The following is a 17,348-nucleotide window of genomic DNA, read 5'->3' on the forward strand; positions in this document are numbered from 1 at the left end:
CTTGCAGTTTGTAGACTGAAACTGTGAATAAGGGGACTGAATTCCCAAGGCCCCTGCTTTGAAAGGGTTAACAAAAATGCAAAAATTAAAAGTGGTGGATGCATGTAGGTGCCAACACAGAATTCCTTTCTATAAGGTGCAGAATTTTTTATAGCATATGGCTCCAAACAGTTTTCCACTCAATCCATGTTAAGGTCTTTGTTACTACCCCAATGGAAAATGTCACACTTGTTTCTTTTTCTTGTAATTTAATTACAGCCGTTAGATGAACAATATTAACAGTGTCTGGCTTCTCCTCCTTGTATAGTTTTTTCTCTGAGAAAGCTTACATTTGTTAAAATGGCCTCCCGCTGGTCACCTCTGTATCTAGGCAGATAATTCCAGGAAGAAAGCAGGAGTCTGAAATCTATATGGCAAGATCAATATGTCACAGGGGTTACACAGTGCGCACCACAGCTGCCACTGTTGACTAAACAAAGTAGGGAAAAATGATTGTCCAAAATGACCCCAATAATGCTGCAGAATAGATTTTTCCAAATGTGTAATTGCAGCTGTGTTTTCTGTGTGTATGGACTCAACGTAAAAGACACAAACATGCAACAATACTAGTTTCAGAATCATCACGACTCATGAGAGATAAAGTGAGGGGGAGAAAAAATTGTAAGATAGATACAGAAAGCTGAGCTTCAATCCTCCCCACGCAGGAGAGATTGATAGCCGCTTTCAGGATTTCTACACACCACTAATTGGATTCACAGGTCATTAGATAAAGTACACGAGTGAGACGGCTACAGCCAAAAGACTGGGAAGCAGAAGCAGACAGGAAAAAGGGAGAAGCGTGCAAGAGGGCCAGTATTGATGATGTTGTTTGGTTTAGGACCAATGAAATTTCCTCCCCCCTCTGCTGCACCTCTAAAGCTCTGCTCTCCCACACAGAGGGGAGGCAGATCGATAATCTGAGCAGAAAGAAAAAGGGGGAGAATGAGGGGGAGGAGAGAAAATAAAGAGGATGAGTTGGTGTCTGATATGTGGAGCTCAAGTTGCCTGTTGTCTCTCCTTTTCAATATATAGTGGCAATAGAAGGAAATGAGATTACAGTGACCATTATGTGGCACAAAAGAACAAACTGACTGGACAAAGCCTTTATTTCTTTCTCCCAAAGGCATACGACTGCCCCCTGTTTTTTAAAGCAGGGTGACAGGTTGGTTTTAAGGTCGGTGAGCTGGATGGTTTTTATGCCACTGTGTGCAATTACAACATAAATCAGCGATCATCTTAAAAGAGGATTCTGTGCTGCTCTAGTAAACTGAGATTACTAGTTTGAAATGTAGCGAGTGCAGTGCCATCGTTTGTGATTTGTAGCTCGGCGTCAAAGTGAGCTCTTTGAAAAAAAAAAAAAAAAAAAAAGCCTGTAGTTGTTTAGAGAGCCAGCGGGGCTTGTTGTTTTAACATAGGAGGGACAAGGGTACAGTCTGCTCAAACACATACAGGCATGCAGATGGCTGTTCATTAATTACAGATGGATGGGGGAGGGAGAAGCAGAGAGCCAGAGACACAGATAGAGGCAGAGAAAATAGGAGCGAGAGAGGTCAGCTAATGGAGCCAGTATTCGCTCTCTCCCTGGACAATTACCACTGTCTGCCCCAGACCTCTTCTGGTGCTCTTAATCAAGGTGCAGGTGCGTGGGTTATTTTTTCTGTGCGTGTGTGTGCGTGAGAAGGGGTTCCTGCCGTCCTCAGCACTCTCTTGCAACAATCCGATTAAAGCCCTGCTGCTGTGGGGCCTGGCAGTCCTCCCCTCTTTAAGGTCTGCAGCTCACCTTAAAACCCGCTCTGCACACAACTGCCCTCCACACACACACACAAATATTCACACTACATACTTCACTCTGTTGTACATACATGCACAAAACAATGCATACAAACACTCCTCAAACTAATGCAGCATTGCTGTGTGTGGGTGGCCTCTAAGCTGACCCCCCATCATCACCCTGGCTGTTGGCAGCCATTACTGTGGCCCCCTGGGACCTGGCCTCCTCTCACTGAGCCCCTCAGCACTTTGCTCAGGCAACCAATCTGTTTAAAGACAGGCAATACTCGCTCCACAAAGATTTAATGTTTCTTCATTTGGTAACACAGACAGACTGATCACATGTTCAGAAAGTCCTTTCTCACATTTCTGCAGATCCAACATTTCACATGTGATGCGCTATATCAAACAAAGGAGGGAGCTGAAAAAAATCTCTTTAATGTGAGTAATCAATATCAGGCTTCTGAGCTGAGCTTTCATTGTGTGAACTTTGACAGGTGATGCTTTGTGAAAAAAACTCAACATTTCTTATTCACCCCACAAATTATGCATTGATTAAAAAAAAATCTTAATCTCCACAGCTATCAAGGAGGAAAGTGATCCAGAGGAAATCTTATGAGAAATTGCTTTTGCAGCATGTTAGGTCATCCTAGTGAATCCTCCTTTATCAACATTACAACAGAGCAGTTCTGCTGGGTGAACTCAAATGCACTTCCTCCTTTGACAAACAGAGAAAATTACAGAATCCTGTGTGGTGTGTGTGTGTGTGTGTGTGTGTGTGATACATTATAGGTGTCCTATTGCAGAGAAAACAAGCTCTACTTCACTAAACTGATGGAGCCTGATGAATCAGCCTTTCTCAGTAGCAAATTAAAAGCTAATTTCTTGTGTTATTCAGCAAAAGAGGCAATTTGGCCACATTAGGTTGTAAAAAAATCAATTGAAACCGGTGAAGGTCTCCTTCATTAAATCAATTAAGTGCATCGACAAACATCTTTATTCTATTACAAGCATTATTACACTGCCAGTGGATCACAAAGGTGGTTAATATTCCACAGTGATCCTCAGAGGATTGTCTTTTTTCTAGGTGACACTTAAAGAAGAAACCCAGGATACTAACTGATTATGAATTATGTCTTATTATAATTTGGACTTCTACATTGCAGCTTCATTGTGTAATTACTGTGCTCAATGCGACACAACCTTGATTGCTTTTTGCATGTAGTGGAGTGTACAACAGAGATTTGTTTTCAGTTCGGGATGCAGGGTGTGTGTGTGTGTGTAATAGTAGCTGATGTCAGGTCACTGCGAGGACAATGGGACATAAAGCAGCAGAGACAGGATGTGAAGTCTACTCACCAGTTTGAAATCCTGAATGCTACAAATGAAGTAGGGAGTGTTGGGCCGCCGACTTTCAATGTACACACAATCTGCGTGAGAGAGAAAAAGAGGAAGGGAAAAAGTAAGTTTGAAAGATGTTCACACTTCAGAGAGCTTTCATGTTTCTCATGCAGCCGGGCTCAGTAATATGTTATTTTGTGTTCTGTTACCTCTGCTGAAAAGACATTTTCTCTCCTCGAGTCAAATTCAATTGGAATGCGAGTAATAGGATTAAGGACTTTTGGAGCGCTACAAGGTTGCCTTTCCAAAGCAAACATTACGCCCAAGGGGAATTATGTTATTGTTCCACTCCATTTATACACCAGTGAGCAATTCTAGCTTTAACCTCATTCCACCCCCCCACCCCCACTGCAACCATCCAAGTTTCTTGTCTTCCTACAAGATGACACCTTCTGTCATTGCATCTTTAAGTCCAGCTAACTCTTTTCCCCCTCAGCCGTGACACTAAAAACATAAACCCACCCTCTGTCCTCTTATTCATGTGTTAAATGTGGCCAAATTACATAACCCTCACGAGTGTTAGTGCAGCCCTCTCACATTGGGAGTGAGGAGGTGGCCTGGTCTGAATGTGCTGTTAAATTGAATGTGACTGCTGGTATGGCCAGGTCGTGAACTCTCATCTCCTTAACAAAAACATTCACGCTGCAGAGGACAAAAACACACAGCCACTTCTGGGGAGAGAAAAAAAGGAGGCGGCGGTGGGGAGAAGAGGGGTGGGCTAATGGTTACAGCTCAGCCTGGCACAGTACTTCCCAGAAACAGCCAAGGGTTTAAAATTTTAAAGCTAAAAACATCTGAATGCAAAAAAGAGACATTAATTTTCACTTTTTAGCTTGTAAGTAAAATGAAAAAAACCCTGCAGTGTCACGATGAGGGAGAATTAAGTTTATGCCTTCCAATAAAAACACTTTGTACTTGCTCAACAAGCAAAGTGTAAATGTTAAAACATACAGAAGCAATCTAGACAGACACTATTTTCAAGCTCTGTATGCTTTAATTAGAAAAAGCAAGGTGGGAGCTGCACCGCCAGTGTTCACTGCTGGGACTCATTTTACCAGAACAAATGCTGAGCTGTTTCTTTCAAAAAGACCAGAGAGACATTTTCACAAACAAAAGATGAGTGGCTGGCTTTTTTTCCAATGACTGACAGTGCCATCATCTGTTATTTATTTGTTTGTGTCAACAGAGTTATCGATCCGGCTGTGGTTTATCTTACGGCGTGCAGAGGAAAAGAGAGGTGGCAGAGATATTAAATGGCTCTGACACCCAAGATACCATTTGTAGAAGGGCTGGTGTGTATGAGTGTGCATGTGACATCATTGTCTTTGTTTTGTTTTTTTAAGGCTGTGTGTGTGTGAGTGTGAGTGTGTAACCCCAGGGTGGGCTTGTTATCTACTGTGGTCTGAATGAGCTGTTCTAAAAAGGGGGAGCATGAGGGGGGTTTATCTCCCTCGCTGGCTCAGAGTGACGCATTATATCTCTCTCACTACTGCCCTCTTCACGCTCATCCCCTCTCCCTCCTCTACACCATCCCTGGAAGTCATTTACAAGATAACATGAATGAAAATATCCATCAGAGCTATTGTGTGATCTGTGAGCAACACAGTATGTGTGTGTTGAGAGTGAGAGGGGAGCGCGTAGAGGAGAAGGAGGAGGAGGAGGGACCATGAGTGAGCCAGGGAGTGGGGGGAGGGCTGAGAACAAAAGAGACTAATCTGAATGAGATGACATGTTTCGGAGGAGTCAAATCGGGGGAATTAGGGTTTAGTGTCCCTTCACCTCGTCTGCACATTCATTTACAGAGGCTAGATCTCCGCATCTGCACATCAACAGGCACAAGGAGCAGACAGCCAGAGTGCGAAAGATAGGCAGTGGTGGGGGCGGGTGGAAAAAAAAGAGAGACAGGGATCTAGTTTAATCATTCACAGAGAGCAAGCGAGTCTATTCTTCGAACGTCAAAAGCACATTTCAAATTCATCCTGGGCACTAAAAGTCTACTACCTCAAGGGCATTTCTCTGAGAGCCACTATAGCACGAATCCCAATGAATGTGAAGTTAAGACCGAGTTAAAGCTGCAGACTCTGCCCTTTGAGCCAAAGAAGGAACTAACTGAGATCAGGGAAGGTTGGGGTGGGGGGGTTCGAAGGGGCTTGTCACACGGTCCCTCCAGGGTCTGCTGGGCTTGTTAAACATTCCTGCCATTTTGTGCATTTGGAAGTGGGTCTCCTCGCTCAAGTGGAGAAGTGGAAAGGGGAGGGACAAGGGGTTTAGCTGTGGTGGGGGTCTACGTAGGGGGATGGGTGTGGGTTTTTTTTTTTTTTTTTTTTTTTAAAGGGTTGAAGTGTGTGCTTGCTGGATGGATGTAGCCTTTCACTGTAGGAGGCAGATACAGCAGGGCCTTTGTAGAAGAGTGCTCTCACCCTCTCAGCAGCTGTAAGTTCAGGTTTTTGTGCTTGCCTCCGCCCCTGCTGCCCACCGTGCCACCCAGACAGAGACGGAGCGGGAGAAAGTTCAATACACGGACACAAGGCGAGATAATCATGACGCTATCGAGCAGCGGTCCTCACACCCGAGCACTTCACTGAAACCTGATCCTTAGCTTTGTCACTGCTCAGTTCAAGACACAGCATATTCATTGTTATAACCTCCAGACACACACATACACACACACACACACACACACACACACACACACACACACACACACACACACACACACACAGAGTAATTTTCTCAGCTGTAGCTCATTGCTCAGCCATCCATTCTCTTACAGCTGCCAAGCATGTCTAATCTAAAACACACCTAGCCTCAGCAGAAGAGCCATGTCTCCTCTCTTTGTATCAAGTGAATGAGATGCTGTTTAATTTGCAGCGTTTAAGCGGAGGGGAGGGCGGGGATTCTCACATCAGTTTTTCTTTTACATGCCGCCAACGATGGAAAAGTCACACAGTAAACACAGGCGTATTCGCCAGTGTTTTGTAAACAATGGAGGAGGTGAGGGTGGCTGGAATGATTTCAACAAAACAAAGAGAGAATATGAGCTTAATTTAAGATACAAGACAGGCCTATTAAGTCTAGAGGAGTGTTTCTTTAAGCCACACTTGCAGGTGCAGAGTGCTAGCCTGGAGGCAAGACACACCTGCATTGTTAAAAGTCGTGCTAGGCTTCAACTGGCAGAGCATACACAAATGCACAGTGCATGGCTTTGGAAAAGCTACCCCCCGAGAGTGCGCTGATCCTAAAATTAAATAGCACAAGGAATGCAATAATGGAACCGCAGGGGTGTGAGGAGACTGGAGAAGTGCTGTTATTACTGATGCACAGCAGTCTGCAGTGCCTCTGCAGGACAGACCAGCTGATGGCCACGGCCGCCTTGTGCCACTTCCTGCTGGGCCGATCCCTGTGGGCCGGCTAACAGGCAGTCAAACCTCAGCGGCACACGGACACTTGATTCTTCCAACTTTCCTTCCTCTCTCCACAAACACAAGCCCGGCAACTCTCCCTTCTTCTTCCTAGAGAAGCAGTGGGAAATACCTGGCAAGCGATACCATCAGTTCTCTACAACAGGGCAAGCCTACAGCTGACTGAGCTCCTGGGGGAGAACAGAGGCTCTTTGACAACACACCCTCTCCCTCCCTCCCTCTTCCTCCCCTCCTTTCCCTCTCGGCTAGCCCACGCTTTCTCATTTAGCAGTCGGCAGGTGGTTGGATTTCACTAAAAAAGCTCTTTTCCCAGAGTCTCTAGCGTTGGGAGGGATGGGAGAGCAGGGAGGGCTTTTTAAAAATAGATCTGTTCAGTTAGCGACAGGCTACAGATTCACATGCGATGTTTCAAAATGAGATGACTCCCAGGGCTTGACTGTGTTAGCTTGACTGAGTGAGGCGTCCTGATCGACAGCGACTTTTTCTGGCAGGGGGAGATATGCTATGCTAACAGAGCTCTAGCCTGGGGTGTCTTGGCTCTGGAATAATGAATCCTACTACTTACAGATTCACATTATATCAGCTCCTCCAAAAATGTATGTATTTCTATCAGGAGTTACATGTGGCACTGAATTAAATATCCAGCTTTTACAGGAGTTTAAAATAAAAGATGGACAGATATTCTTTTTTTTTTCGTCCAAATGACAGACTCCAGCCAGGTTTCTCGATTTTAAGTCAGTAAAGACTAAAATTGCAAATTCCAAACAAATTGTGTGGCCTTTCCAGCATCTAGTAAATCCACAGTGTCGTAAACAATACAAAAGAGAAAGTACATCACGTCTTAACATAAAGAATGAAACAGACTGCCAAAAGCTTTCTGTGTGTTTGTGTGTGTCATACCTACTTCTGCACCGCTTACTGTGAGTGCACATAACACATACAGTGACACACACTCCCTTGGGTTTTGTGGTGACTGCAGCAAGCAACGCCAGCTGTCCGCATTGACAACTCCCACAACACTCATACACATTAGGTGTGTGTCTCAGACTAGCCTGCAACTTCTCTGTATAATTCATCACACTCACATCACAAACACACTCTCAGAAGAGCTGTCTCAGTGAGGCTATGGCAGCTATGTTGTGTGACATACAGCAAGATTGGAGGACAAAAGGGGCTGGGCTGGAGGGGGCAGGTGGTTCCCATTAGCTCCTTCCATTATGAGCAGACTAGCCAGCCACCCAGTTAGGAAGGAAGAAAGGAAGGAAGGAAGGAGGCATGGGATGGTAGAGTTAGGCCCCGTCTAGAGCTGAAACGGTTCCTCAATTAAAAAAATACTCGAGTGATTTTCTCCGCCTCGAGGAATCGTTTAATTTGAAAACACATCAAAGAGTGGTATTTCAAATAGAGCTGAGGCCATATTAAGAGAGTTTTCAGACCCTTCAAGCTACCTCTTATACAAAATAGCAACTAGCAACAAATCTAGCTTCTTTTCTGGAGTTTGGAGACTAATGGGTCATTCTACGAAACGGGTGCCATTTGGGTCCGCAACATTTGATGAGATGTACAAGGGACAAAAAATGTGTCAAAGTGTATTTACAGATTTTGGAGCTGCCAAAGCAAGTGCTCTTATTGACATGCTGTATCAGAAAATTCTATTTCTTAAAGAGAACAATGTTCATTTGAAAAATAACTGCTCTTTAACTAAACAAAAATGTATTTTATCCGATTTCTCGATTAATCGATGGGATTTTCAGTAGAATACTCGAATACTAAAATATTCGATAGCCGTAGCCCTAGCCCCGTCTACACAACAACATTTCATCCGAAAATGCTGAAAATGCAGTGAAAAAAAATCTGTGTTACATGGAAACGCTGAGAAACTGAAAATGCTGTAGTAAGCATGCCAGGCCTGTAGTTGGCGCTATAACTGTTAAGTCCAGACGCAGCTTTTGGGAGATCTTCACTTAAGTGGAGTTGAGACAATCATCTGGTGTATTGGCAAATACGTTTCAGAAAAATTCCACTCTGTAGGCTGTTTTTAAAAGGTTGTGTTTTAGGTCGGCTAAACACAACGATACTTTTACATTTCGCCCTAAACCGTTGTTGTGTAAACGGACCCTTAGACAGAATGCTGCTGTGTATTAGAGAAGTATGACTGATATGGACAGTGATGTTTCTGTGTATGTGACACAGATAGGAGCCATGTCTGATTTTAAACACACGTCTTGCACATGAATATATGTTGCAGCACATTTAAAAACTACTCATAAACTACTTTTCATCCCAATGTGTACGTACATGCACTGACATGTTTCATGTGTCTGTGCTTCTGGGGAGTCTCCTATTGATTCTGACCCCCTCCCCTGCCATAGCAGTGTGTATAATCTCCAGAGAGAGGATCTATAATCTGAGGTGGGGGTTGGGTAAAGGGGGTGTAGTGAACAGGCTTTGGAGGTGTCTAGCTAGGCCTGGGGAAGTGGCGAGAGCTCAGCCATAGGGCAGAGATCGATCTCTCATGTCTGCTTGCACTCCATCCAACTGTTCACCCAGGCAGCCGGCCATACAAACAGCCCGGGACACAGAGCCCCAGACACTGCAGACACACACCTCCATCCTTTTTAAGCAGCTGCAGAGCTCGATTTAGCTGCAGGCCTACCTATTGGCCCGCTACATCTCTCCTTCCACTCTTTCCCATCCAATCGATACAAGCTAAGCTGCCTGAGCCCATCTTCAAGGGATGAAAAAGGCTAAGCACAGAGATTGGAGGGTGTTGATTGGGATGCTGCAGAATGTTTCAACACCACATTACCAGTTGTGTCTAATATGACGTGTGATTGGTGTGTTTCCATAAGCATTCAAAACAGTGTCCTGATGGCTTTCCACACAGCTCTCCAACACTGATCTCCTTCCTCTCCTCCTGTCTGAGGCAGAGTAAATCCCTCTTCAGGGGTGGTCAGTTTTACATATTGTGTGTCACTAGACAGCTATAAAGGGATTTAACATTTAGTAAAGCATAATCCAGCACAGGCTTTGTGCCTGCCTAAGCTGCACACATCAAATCTGATTGCAAGAAGGCTGCTACCAATGACCAAGCAGGAGGTGGAAAACACGCGCTGAGCGCACACACACACACACACACACACGGCTTACAGCTTGAACAATAAGCAGAGGGGATGGCAGGAGGTCAGCTGCTAAGGTGGAGGATCCTCCATGATGACAATAGGAGGTAAATTACAAACTAGCACTCTGGTTCTGGGGCAGTCACCGCCCAATCCTGGCTCATCCCTGATCTAAAAACCCCCACTTTGTGTGGAGGGCTCAGGTTGTGACATTCGGGCCACTGTCAACCTGTCACACCGATTGAAGAAGACGGCACCAAACATAAATATTCCCCATCAGTGAGAGGCTGCCTGTGATGTTGGCTCAGATGTGGAAATATAAATATGCGGAAGGGTTAATCCGCAGAGACCGTCGACTTTGTTTATATGCCTTTTGAATGTTTCATTGATGTGACTGACTGCTCCCGCTTTTTCCAACCCCCTTTCTTCCTCTTTATCCCCCTCCTCTCCAAGTGATTAACTAAGAGACAAAGCAGCGGTGCTCTTTCTATCAAACAAAAAATATGGAGCAAAAAGGCTTGAATGGAGTCCATTTCAGAGCATGAGGGACACAGAAAGAGAATGAAAAACAAGGATTGAGTTCAGATTGACTGCTTTCTTGAGGACCTCCACTGATACCAGTGCAGAGATAATTTCACTGACAAGATTACACAGCGAGACAGAGAGTGTAGGATGGGGAGGTCAGGCTGTTTCACTGCAGCTACTTGAAGTCGCCTCTTAGAAGAAGTTGAAAGAAAGGAGGAGTGGTAAGTGTTTGTGTGTGGGTAGGTAGCTGGAGAAGAGTATAACCTAACACACTGGCTGTGATTTCCAACCTCTTTTCAATAAGCACCTAAGAAATGTGGGCCGTCACCAGACCCCCCTCCTCCTTCCTCTACACTACTTGACCTTTTGCTAGCTGCTAGATAAACAAAAAGACATGGCAGCAATGATTTAGTTGCAAAGCTGATACCACCGAGCAGGAGCAGAGAAAAGCAGACTGTACTAACTCACACACACACTTGGCCAGCCTGGCTTCCTTCAGGCAGTGATTGCTGACATTCCTCTCCCTAACACAGCTGCTTTAAAACAGTAGGTGAAGCAGAGGCCATGTTTACAGCGGCCGAAAAGATTTGCTCTGTTTTACAACCATTCACCCTCCATAATAAAGACATCGCAGCTCAAACATCTCTCTGGGAAACGAGAGTACCTTTGGCTCATGACTTTATAGCACACTTTCAGTGAGTCAGATGGTGTTGGGATGAAATCATTATCGTGGCTGTCGTCACTATCACATCATCTTGTGAAGCACCACTTTGCTATATTGACTACTCCAAAGACAAAGCGCAGAGTGGGTCGACTTGAAATTGATTGCATGATGCATCGGCCTATGGCCTGAGGGACTACTTCTGCTGTGAGAGTGTTGCTACTTTGGAGAATCTGAAATCCCTCGGCAGCTTATTGCAACACAGGTGACTTCTTATTCTACAGCCAAAAAATCAATCAGTGTTGTCTTCATAATGTCCTTTTCTCTTCATTTCATTTCTGCTGCATTCTGCTTCCACCTGTGCCTGATCAAACTTTTCTAGTTTATCAGGAAACAATTTGTCTGACTGCTTCATGACGTTCTCAATGCAAAACAAGGAAATAAGTGAGTGTGATGAAAAGAAAGTGAGATTTTGAGCTTTATTTAACTCAAATCGTAGCCACAAGAGGAGTGTGTATGATGAGATTAGCCATGACTGGGACTCACCTCCAGGTCTGTAAACAACATCGTCTTCTGTGATAAAGGACGTGATTTCTCCATTCTCTGTGCGCTCGTAGCGTGACTTCTTCTTGGGCGTCTTCTTCTTGCCCTTTTTGCCGGCCTCCTCAGCCGTGCCGCTGCCGCCTCCCGTGCTGCCATTGTCGTTGTCCTCGTCCTCGCTGTGCTCGCTCTCTGCATAGTTCTTGGCCCCACCCTCCAGCGTACAGCTGCGTCGGGGCCTGGAGCTCTCGCTCTCGCCCCTGTCCCCGTCCTGCCGCCTGGACTTCCCGGCCTCCCTCTTGTCCCTGTCCCTGTCTCTGTCTCTGTCTCGCTCTTTCTCCCTCTCCTTCTCTTTATCGGCCGTCATGATCCGCCACGTGCCTTCCTCAGTCCTCTCACGGCTGGGCCTCCGTGAAAGGTAGACTGTGAGCCTGGGCTTCAGTCTTCTGAATTTACCAGTCAAATCCAGGGAAAATTTGGCCACACCAACAACCCCAGTGTTTCAGAAAAGCTGTGAAAGAGAAGGAGAAGAACAATTAGCATTGATCTTTGTCAATAACTTTTATCCTTACAGTTCAGGAGACACGTTCTCTGAGTAAAAATGCCGATTTGCTCGGGAGAAGACCTTTTGTGGGTGAGAAATATGAGATTAGTTCTAGAGATCAGGCAGCTGAGCTGACTCCTCTCAACATCACAGTAATTGTTGGCACTCCCACAATGTATACTCTGGAGAGAACTAAGCAGCTTTGTCAAAGTACAGAACCTTCCAGCTTCCTGCTCAAACATATTTCCAGTCTTTCAAAAAGGCAGTAAAACAGACTTATTACAGGGTAAAGGAACGGACAAAAGGAGAGCCAGAAAAGCATAAAGACGCGTGCTGCACAGGCTGTATTTGTAACACAATAAGCTTCAGGGTAGTGGTAAGCACAATAAAAGGTAGTTTGCTGCATTGATGATGAGGCACAAGGCCAACAGAATTCCTCAGAGATAAAGTGTCGAGGGGCTTTTCAGCACAAGACGCTGCATGTTTCCTGCACTGCCAGGGGAGGGAGGCAGCTTGGGGCTCAATGACGGAGTTAACTGGCTAGCTCCTCTTCGGACCATCTGTGATGACACCAGGCTCAATTTTACTCATCTGTGTATGGTTATGTGTATGTATGAGCGTGTATCTGTGTGTGTACTCTGGCTGACTGGACAGCAACCCATCCCACCACACCCTGGCCCTCTCTCCTTCTCTCCTTCTCTCTGGCTTGGCTGACAGTCACTGCTGTGTTAATGTGAAGTGACAGCTCTGGAGGGGCAGAGCACAGCAATCCACTGGGTAGGGAAAAAAAGGAGAGCGGCTGAGCCAGTCATTTGCCATGCCCGGTCCACAGTCATTTTCAGCCACCAACGTTCACTCAACAAAAACCGGCACAGCTCTCTAACAGCGTACAGAAATCTACAGAGAGCCATGTGTTTGCCCCCTCCACCCAACCACAACATGCTAACTAGTAGGGATGCACGAAATTATCGGCACAATATTGGTATCGGCTGATAAAAGCTTAAAAACATGTTTATCGGTATTGGCAGATACAGAAACAAATAAGACTGTCACAATAAGAGTAACATATAATTTCCAGTACAGGATGGACTTAGCTTTCTTTACAGTGAAAAAAACAAACAAACTTGTGATTATCGGTATCGGCCAAAAGGAGTTTCGATATATCGGCATATCGGATATCGGCAAAAATCCAATATCATGCATCCCTACTAACTAGTAATAGTTCATACAGCGCCCAGAGGAATCAGACCAGGCAATCAGCACCTACACTACCGTGATAGCAAGATGGGTGAGGGAGGAGAACCAGGTAAAGAGGACCCAGCTGAGGAAAATCCCAAAGCTTGTCTGAAGAAAGATGTTTTCTTTTCGGGGAAAGACAGAATAAAAGAAAAGGTGGTGTTTTTTTGCGCACACACACACACACACACACACACACATAAATGAAGCATTTTGACAGCGTGCTCCTCAGCAGTGGGTGCCGTCATCTCATGAGCAGACACCAACTGACAGGGCAGCTGCTCTCGTCGTCGGCTTCAACACAAACACCGGGCCTGATTAAACCGCAGCCTCGTCACAGCCCCATTAATCACCTAATGATGAGTTACCAGGGAGACCACTGGGCTGCCGGCACACACACTCACATGAACACAAGCAGAACATAAGGACTCCAGAGAGAGGCGAGAGAGGAGTGCATGTATGTGAAAGGACACACACACACACACACACACCCCACCTTGGATACACACCTCTTTTAGAGCGTTAAGTCACACACACTCACTCCCCTCCTCCTGTGTCCACATCCAGCAGCATGTCTCAGAGGTGTAAGGAACATGAAAACGTTGATGAAGGTACCATTTGATAGCACAGCTCTAATCCTGGGAGCTGCTAGAATCTGTGTATGAGCTAAGCACCTCTTCTTCCTCTAATCAGTAACATAAGCCTCTTCCACTGAAACCAGCGAGGACCCTGAACTGCTGCAAATGCAGGGCTGGTCCATTCCACTTTGATGTTGTAGGCGGCTTTAAGCTTCTATAAGTATCGTAACAATCTAGGTGCTATTAGCTAGCATCTGGACTCACTTTACACAAAAGCCACAAAAGCCTTGTTCCTCCGTCTGAATCCATCACCCCGTCACTCTCACTCATGTTTGGAAAGAAACAAGCTAAAAGAAAGAAATTCTAATTTTACTCTTACTTAGGGATGCATGATGTTGGATTTTTGCCGATATCCGATATGCTGATATATCGAAACCCCTTTTGGCCGATACCAATACTGATACCGATAAACACAAGTTTGTTTTTTTCACTGTAAAGAAAGCTAAGTCTATCCTGTACTGGAATTTATATGTTACTCTTAATGTGACGGTCTTATTTGTTTAAGAAACACACATAAAACAAGACAAAAAACATTTGATTTTACCATAAATTAGAAATGTATTATTTTTTCAAACTCAAGACATTCAGTATTGAAATACAGAAAAATAATTTCTTTAGATCACATGAACTTTAAATGTACAATGCATTTTTAAACATAACCAAGTTGCATTTGATTATTTTAGAGCTACTGTAACAACCTGGTGACAGACACAGAGCTCTGCAGTGCAAATAAATGAAGTGCTACATTTTATTTAAGGGGCTTATTTTTCAGATGGAAAATAATAATAATCCTAACTGAATAGCACCTTATCGGCTGTGCCTATCGGCAGAAATTTTCACATCTGCAGATACCGATAAACTTGTTTTTAAGCTTTTATCAGCCGATACCGATATTGTGCCGATAATATCATGCATCCCTACTTTTACTAGTTTCTTTGTGCAAATATTTCAGCATCAGCTGGCATGTTCAAGTGTTTACGCTGAATTAGTTGTGCTAATTGTGCTGTGTCTGCTTGATGCAGACAAAAGAGCAACAGAGGAAAGTGAGGTGTTAACACTGAGGCGATGAAGAGTCATAATGTACTGATGGCTGACAGGGAAGAGAATGAGAAAGAGAAAGCCAGGGAGAAGTCTCTCCACCCACTCCCGGGGAAACAAAGTGCTTAGCAGAAAGCAGCGCTGGCTGCCTGGCCGATGAATAACGCCGTGAGGGGGCAGGTGAGGCTTGCAGCTATTACACATCAATCACCAGGCCAGGACCCTTTGAAAGATACCAGCTGTCTTAATGGAAAAGAGAGGGAGGGGCAGAGGGGCAGTGGCTGGAGAGCGGGTTTAAGGGGTCCCAGCCAACGTCACCTAATCCACCATTTACATTACTGCGACAGAGTCAAGGGCTAGCAGCCAGCGGGGCCCCGCTCAAATACATTTCTCTTTTCCAAGCCTGTTTAAATGAGACCTTTGGCCTGAAAAACCACACAGTTTGTGCCTCGATTAACACATCATCCCCCACAATGGCCACACAGCAGGTTCTGTTACTAAACAGCTTTTTCTCCCTCTCTCTCTTTAGCCTTTTTCAAACTGATGTTTTATTCATTTCAATCACTCCCACATTTACCCAAATCCGTGCTCATCTCTGTAGTTTTAATCAAAACCTGTCCACGGGTAAACATCCAAATTATCATGCTCGCAGCCCTGTAGGGCGTCTTTTTCTATGCCACCATATTTAAGTAATTGATTATCTTTGAATATAAAGTTGCAAAATCTTCAAATTTATTCCCTCAGCTTTATGAAGAAATAATACTCAAACTAGAAATGTGTGCATTTAAATGCAAAATGAAATCTTTCAGCAGTATAAGCAGCAGTGATCCACTCGGTTTTGGAGGAGTGCCTGTAAAGTCATTCATGGCATATTCAATCGGAGAATTATGAAGTAGCAAAATGTGATTGGCAAGGATTTAGTGCTGGCTTTGCAGAGGGATTGAATGAAATACTCGCATGAATACAGATTAGAGCAGAACAATGTTAGCATGAATATACACAGGGTTATTAACAATGAGGGCAACTCAAATTGATCCGAATAAACCAGCCAGATCCTCAGCAGCGCACGGATCCTTGCTGTGGTGATGTCGGGCTTCAGCAGGTTTTCGTCAGCTCCAATCCATTACTCAGTGCCATCTAATCTAAGCTGCCATCCAAGCCCCCTGGAAACAACAGCACAATGAAGGGCTCAGCTGGAGGCGAGGGGTAGGCCACTTCATAAGGGATTCTCTGTGGTCTGTGCACCCCGCCTGCTTTGTCGTACCTGCTGCAATCATGGCTCGCTTTTATTCTCGCAGGCCCTCTCTGTTTTAGTTCGCATCGAGGGGCAAAGACACTTGTCTGCTCCACTTGTTTTTCAATTCACTGATGAGTAACCGCGTCTTTTTTCCCCCCTTTGCTTAAGCTGTGCTCACAAAGGCTCTATTTTTAGCACGCATCCGGGGTTAGTTTAGTAGGTAAAAGCCGTTGCTCGAGAAAAGATAGCTTGGGGCTTTCCAACATCAACATTTAAACCTGCCTAGAGACTCCCATGATAAAAGGAAAAGTGCTGCTGTGCAGGAACACATACTTAAGCATTATGATACTGTGTGCAACAATAAACCATCACTGCCTGGAAAGATTAGTGCAATTCATAAATTCTCCTGAAGCCAACATGAGTTTCTCCTCTTGTTTTTTAATCTGTCATTTAGTCGACACATGTTCTGTCCAACAGTTCTGCGGTACTTTCAAGTACAGACAGGAGGATCAGACTCCGTGCTCCATGGGGTCTAAGCCTCTGCTCCATCTCTGAAAGAGAGCTAAATCCCACTCTGGTTCCTGTTTGCGTGCTCTGAGGGGGCCACTCCACAACAGGGGTCTGTGGGCTGGACTTCCTTCAGTGGCCTCACACCAGCTACTCCGAGACACAGAGCCTGTCAGTTTGCCACGTTTGTGCGACTGGAACAAAAGCTGAAGGCCATGTCGGCAGCTCTGACTGCTTCACCAGGCGTCATGTTTAGACATGGCTCCTGAGGGAAATGTCAGGGTTGTCCATAGTCACCTTTCGCCTTTTCCTCTAAATGAGGCGCTCTTGAGGAATGTAATCCTGAGCGAACCCAGTGAGGGACCTCTGTTAGTGTTTCATTGATAAGAGGAGCAGGGGGATGTGAAAAATGGAGCTGCAATGTGTTTTCATGAATGCAGCTCTTAATTGAGTTTTCCTCTCAATCTATACGCTGTGTTAGTTTCTAGTGTGGTTAAAGTACTTGATCTGAAAGCTTTTCTACTGTGTTCCACCTCTGGAGAGGCAACGCCAATTCAATTTTTTGGTGAATTATGCTTTTGTAATGGGAAAGCACTCAAAGGCAAAGCTGGGGTCAGATGGTGTATAGAAATACACCGGGGACACATTCAAAACCGAGGTGTGCTGAAAAA

The 17,348-nt window shown here is 44.9% G+C and overlaps 1 protein-coding gene across 4 annotated transcripts in view; it reads right to left on the reverse strand.

The window, feature by feature from the left end:
• rerea (arginine-glutamic acid dipeptide (RE) repeats a) overlaps positions 1-17,348 on the reverse strand; it is a 148,913-nt gene that overhangs the window by 68,227 nt on the left and 63,338 nt on the right. For all 4 annotated transcript variants that reach the window (XM_074680826.1, XM_074680827.1, XM_074680824.1 and 1 more), the window contains 2 exons: positions 11,484-11,988; positions 3,169-3,239 (listed from right to left, as the gene is read on the reverse strand). In XM_074680826.1, the coding sequence (XP_074536927.1) occupies positions 3,169-3,239; positions 11,484-11,844 (432 nt within the window). In that variant the 5' untranslated portion in view covers positions 11,845-11,988. The remainder of the gene's footprint in view (positions 1-3,168; positions 3,240-11,483; positions 11,989-17,348) is intronic.

This window comes from Halichoeres trimaculatus, unplaced genomic scaffold, assembly GCF_033239565.1.
Source record: "Halichoeres trimaculatus isolate MK-OKI-2021-1 unplaced genomic scaffold, fHalTri1.1 fHalTri1_scaffold_11, whole genome shotgun sequence".
Lineage (NCBI taxonomy): Eukaryota > Metazoa > Chordata > Actinopteri > Labriformes > Labridae > Halichoeres > Halichoeres trimaculatus.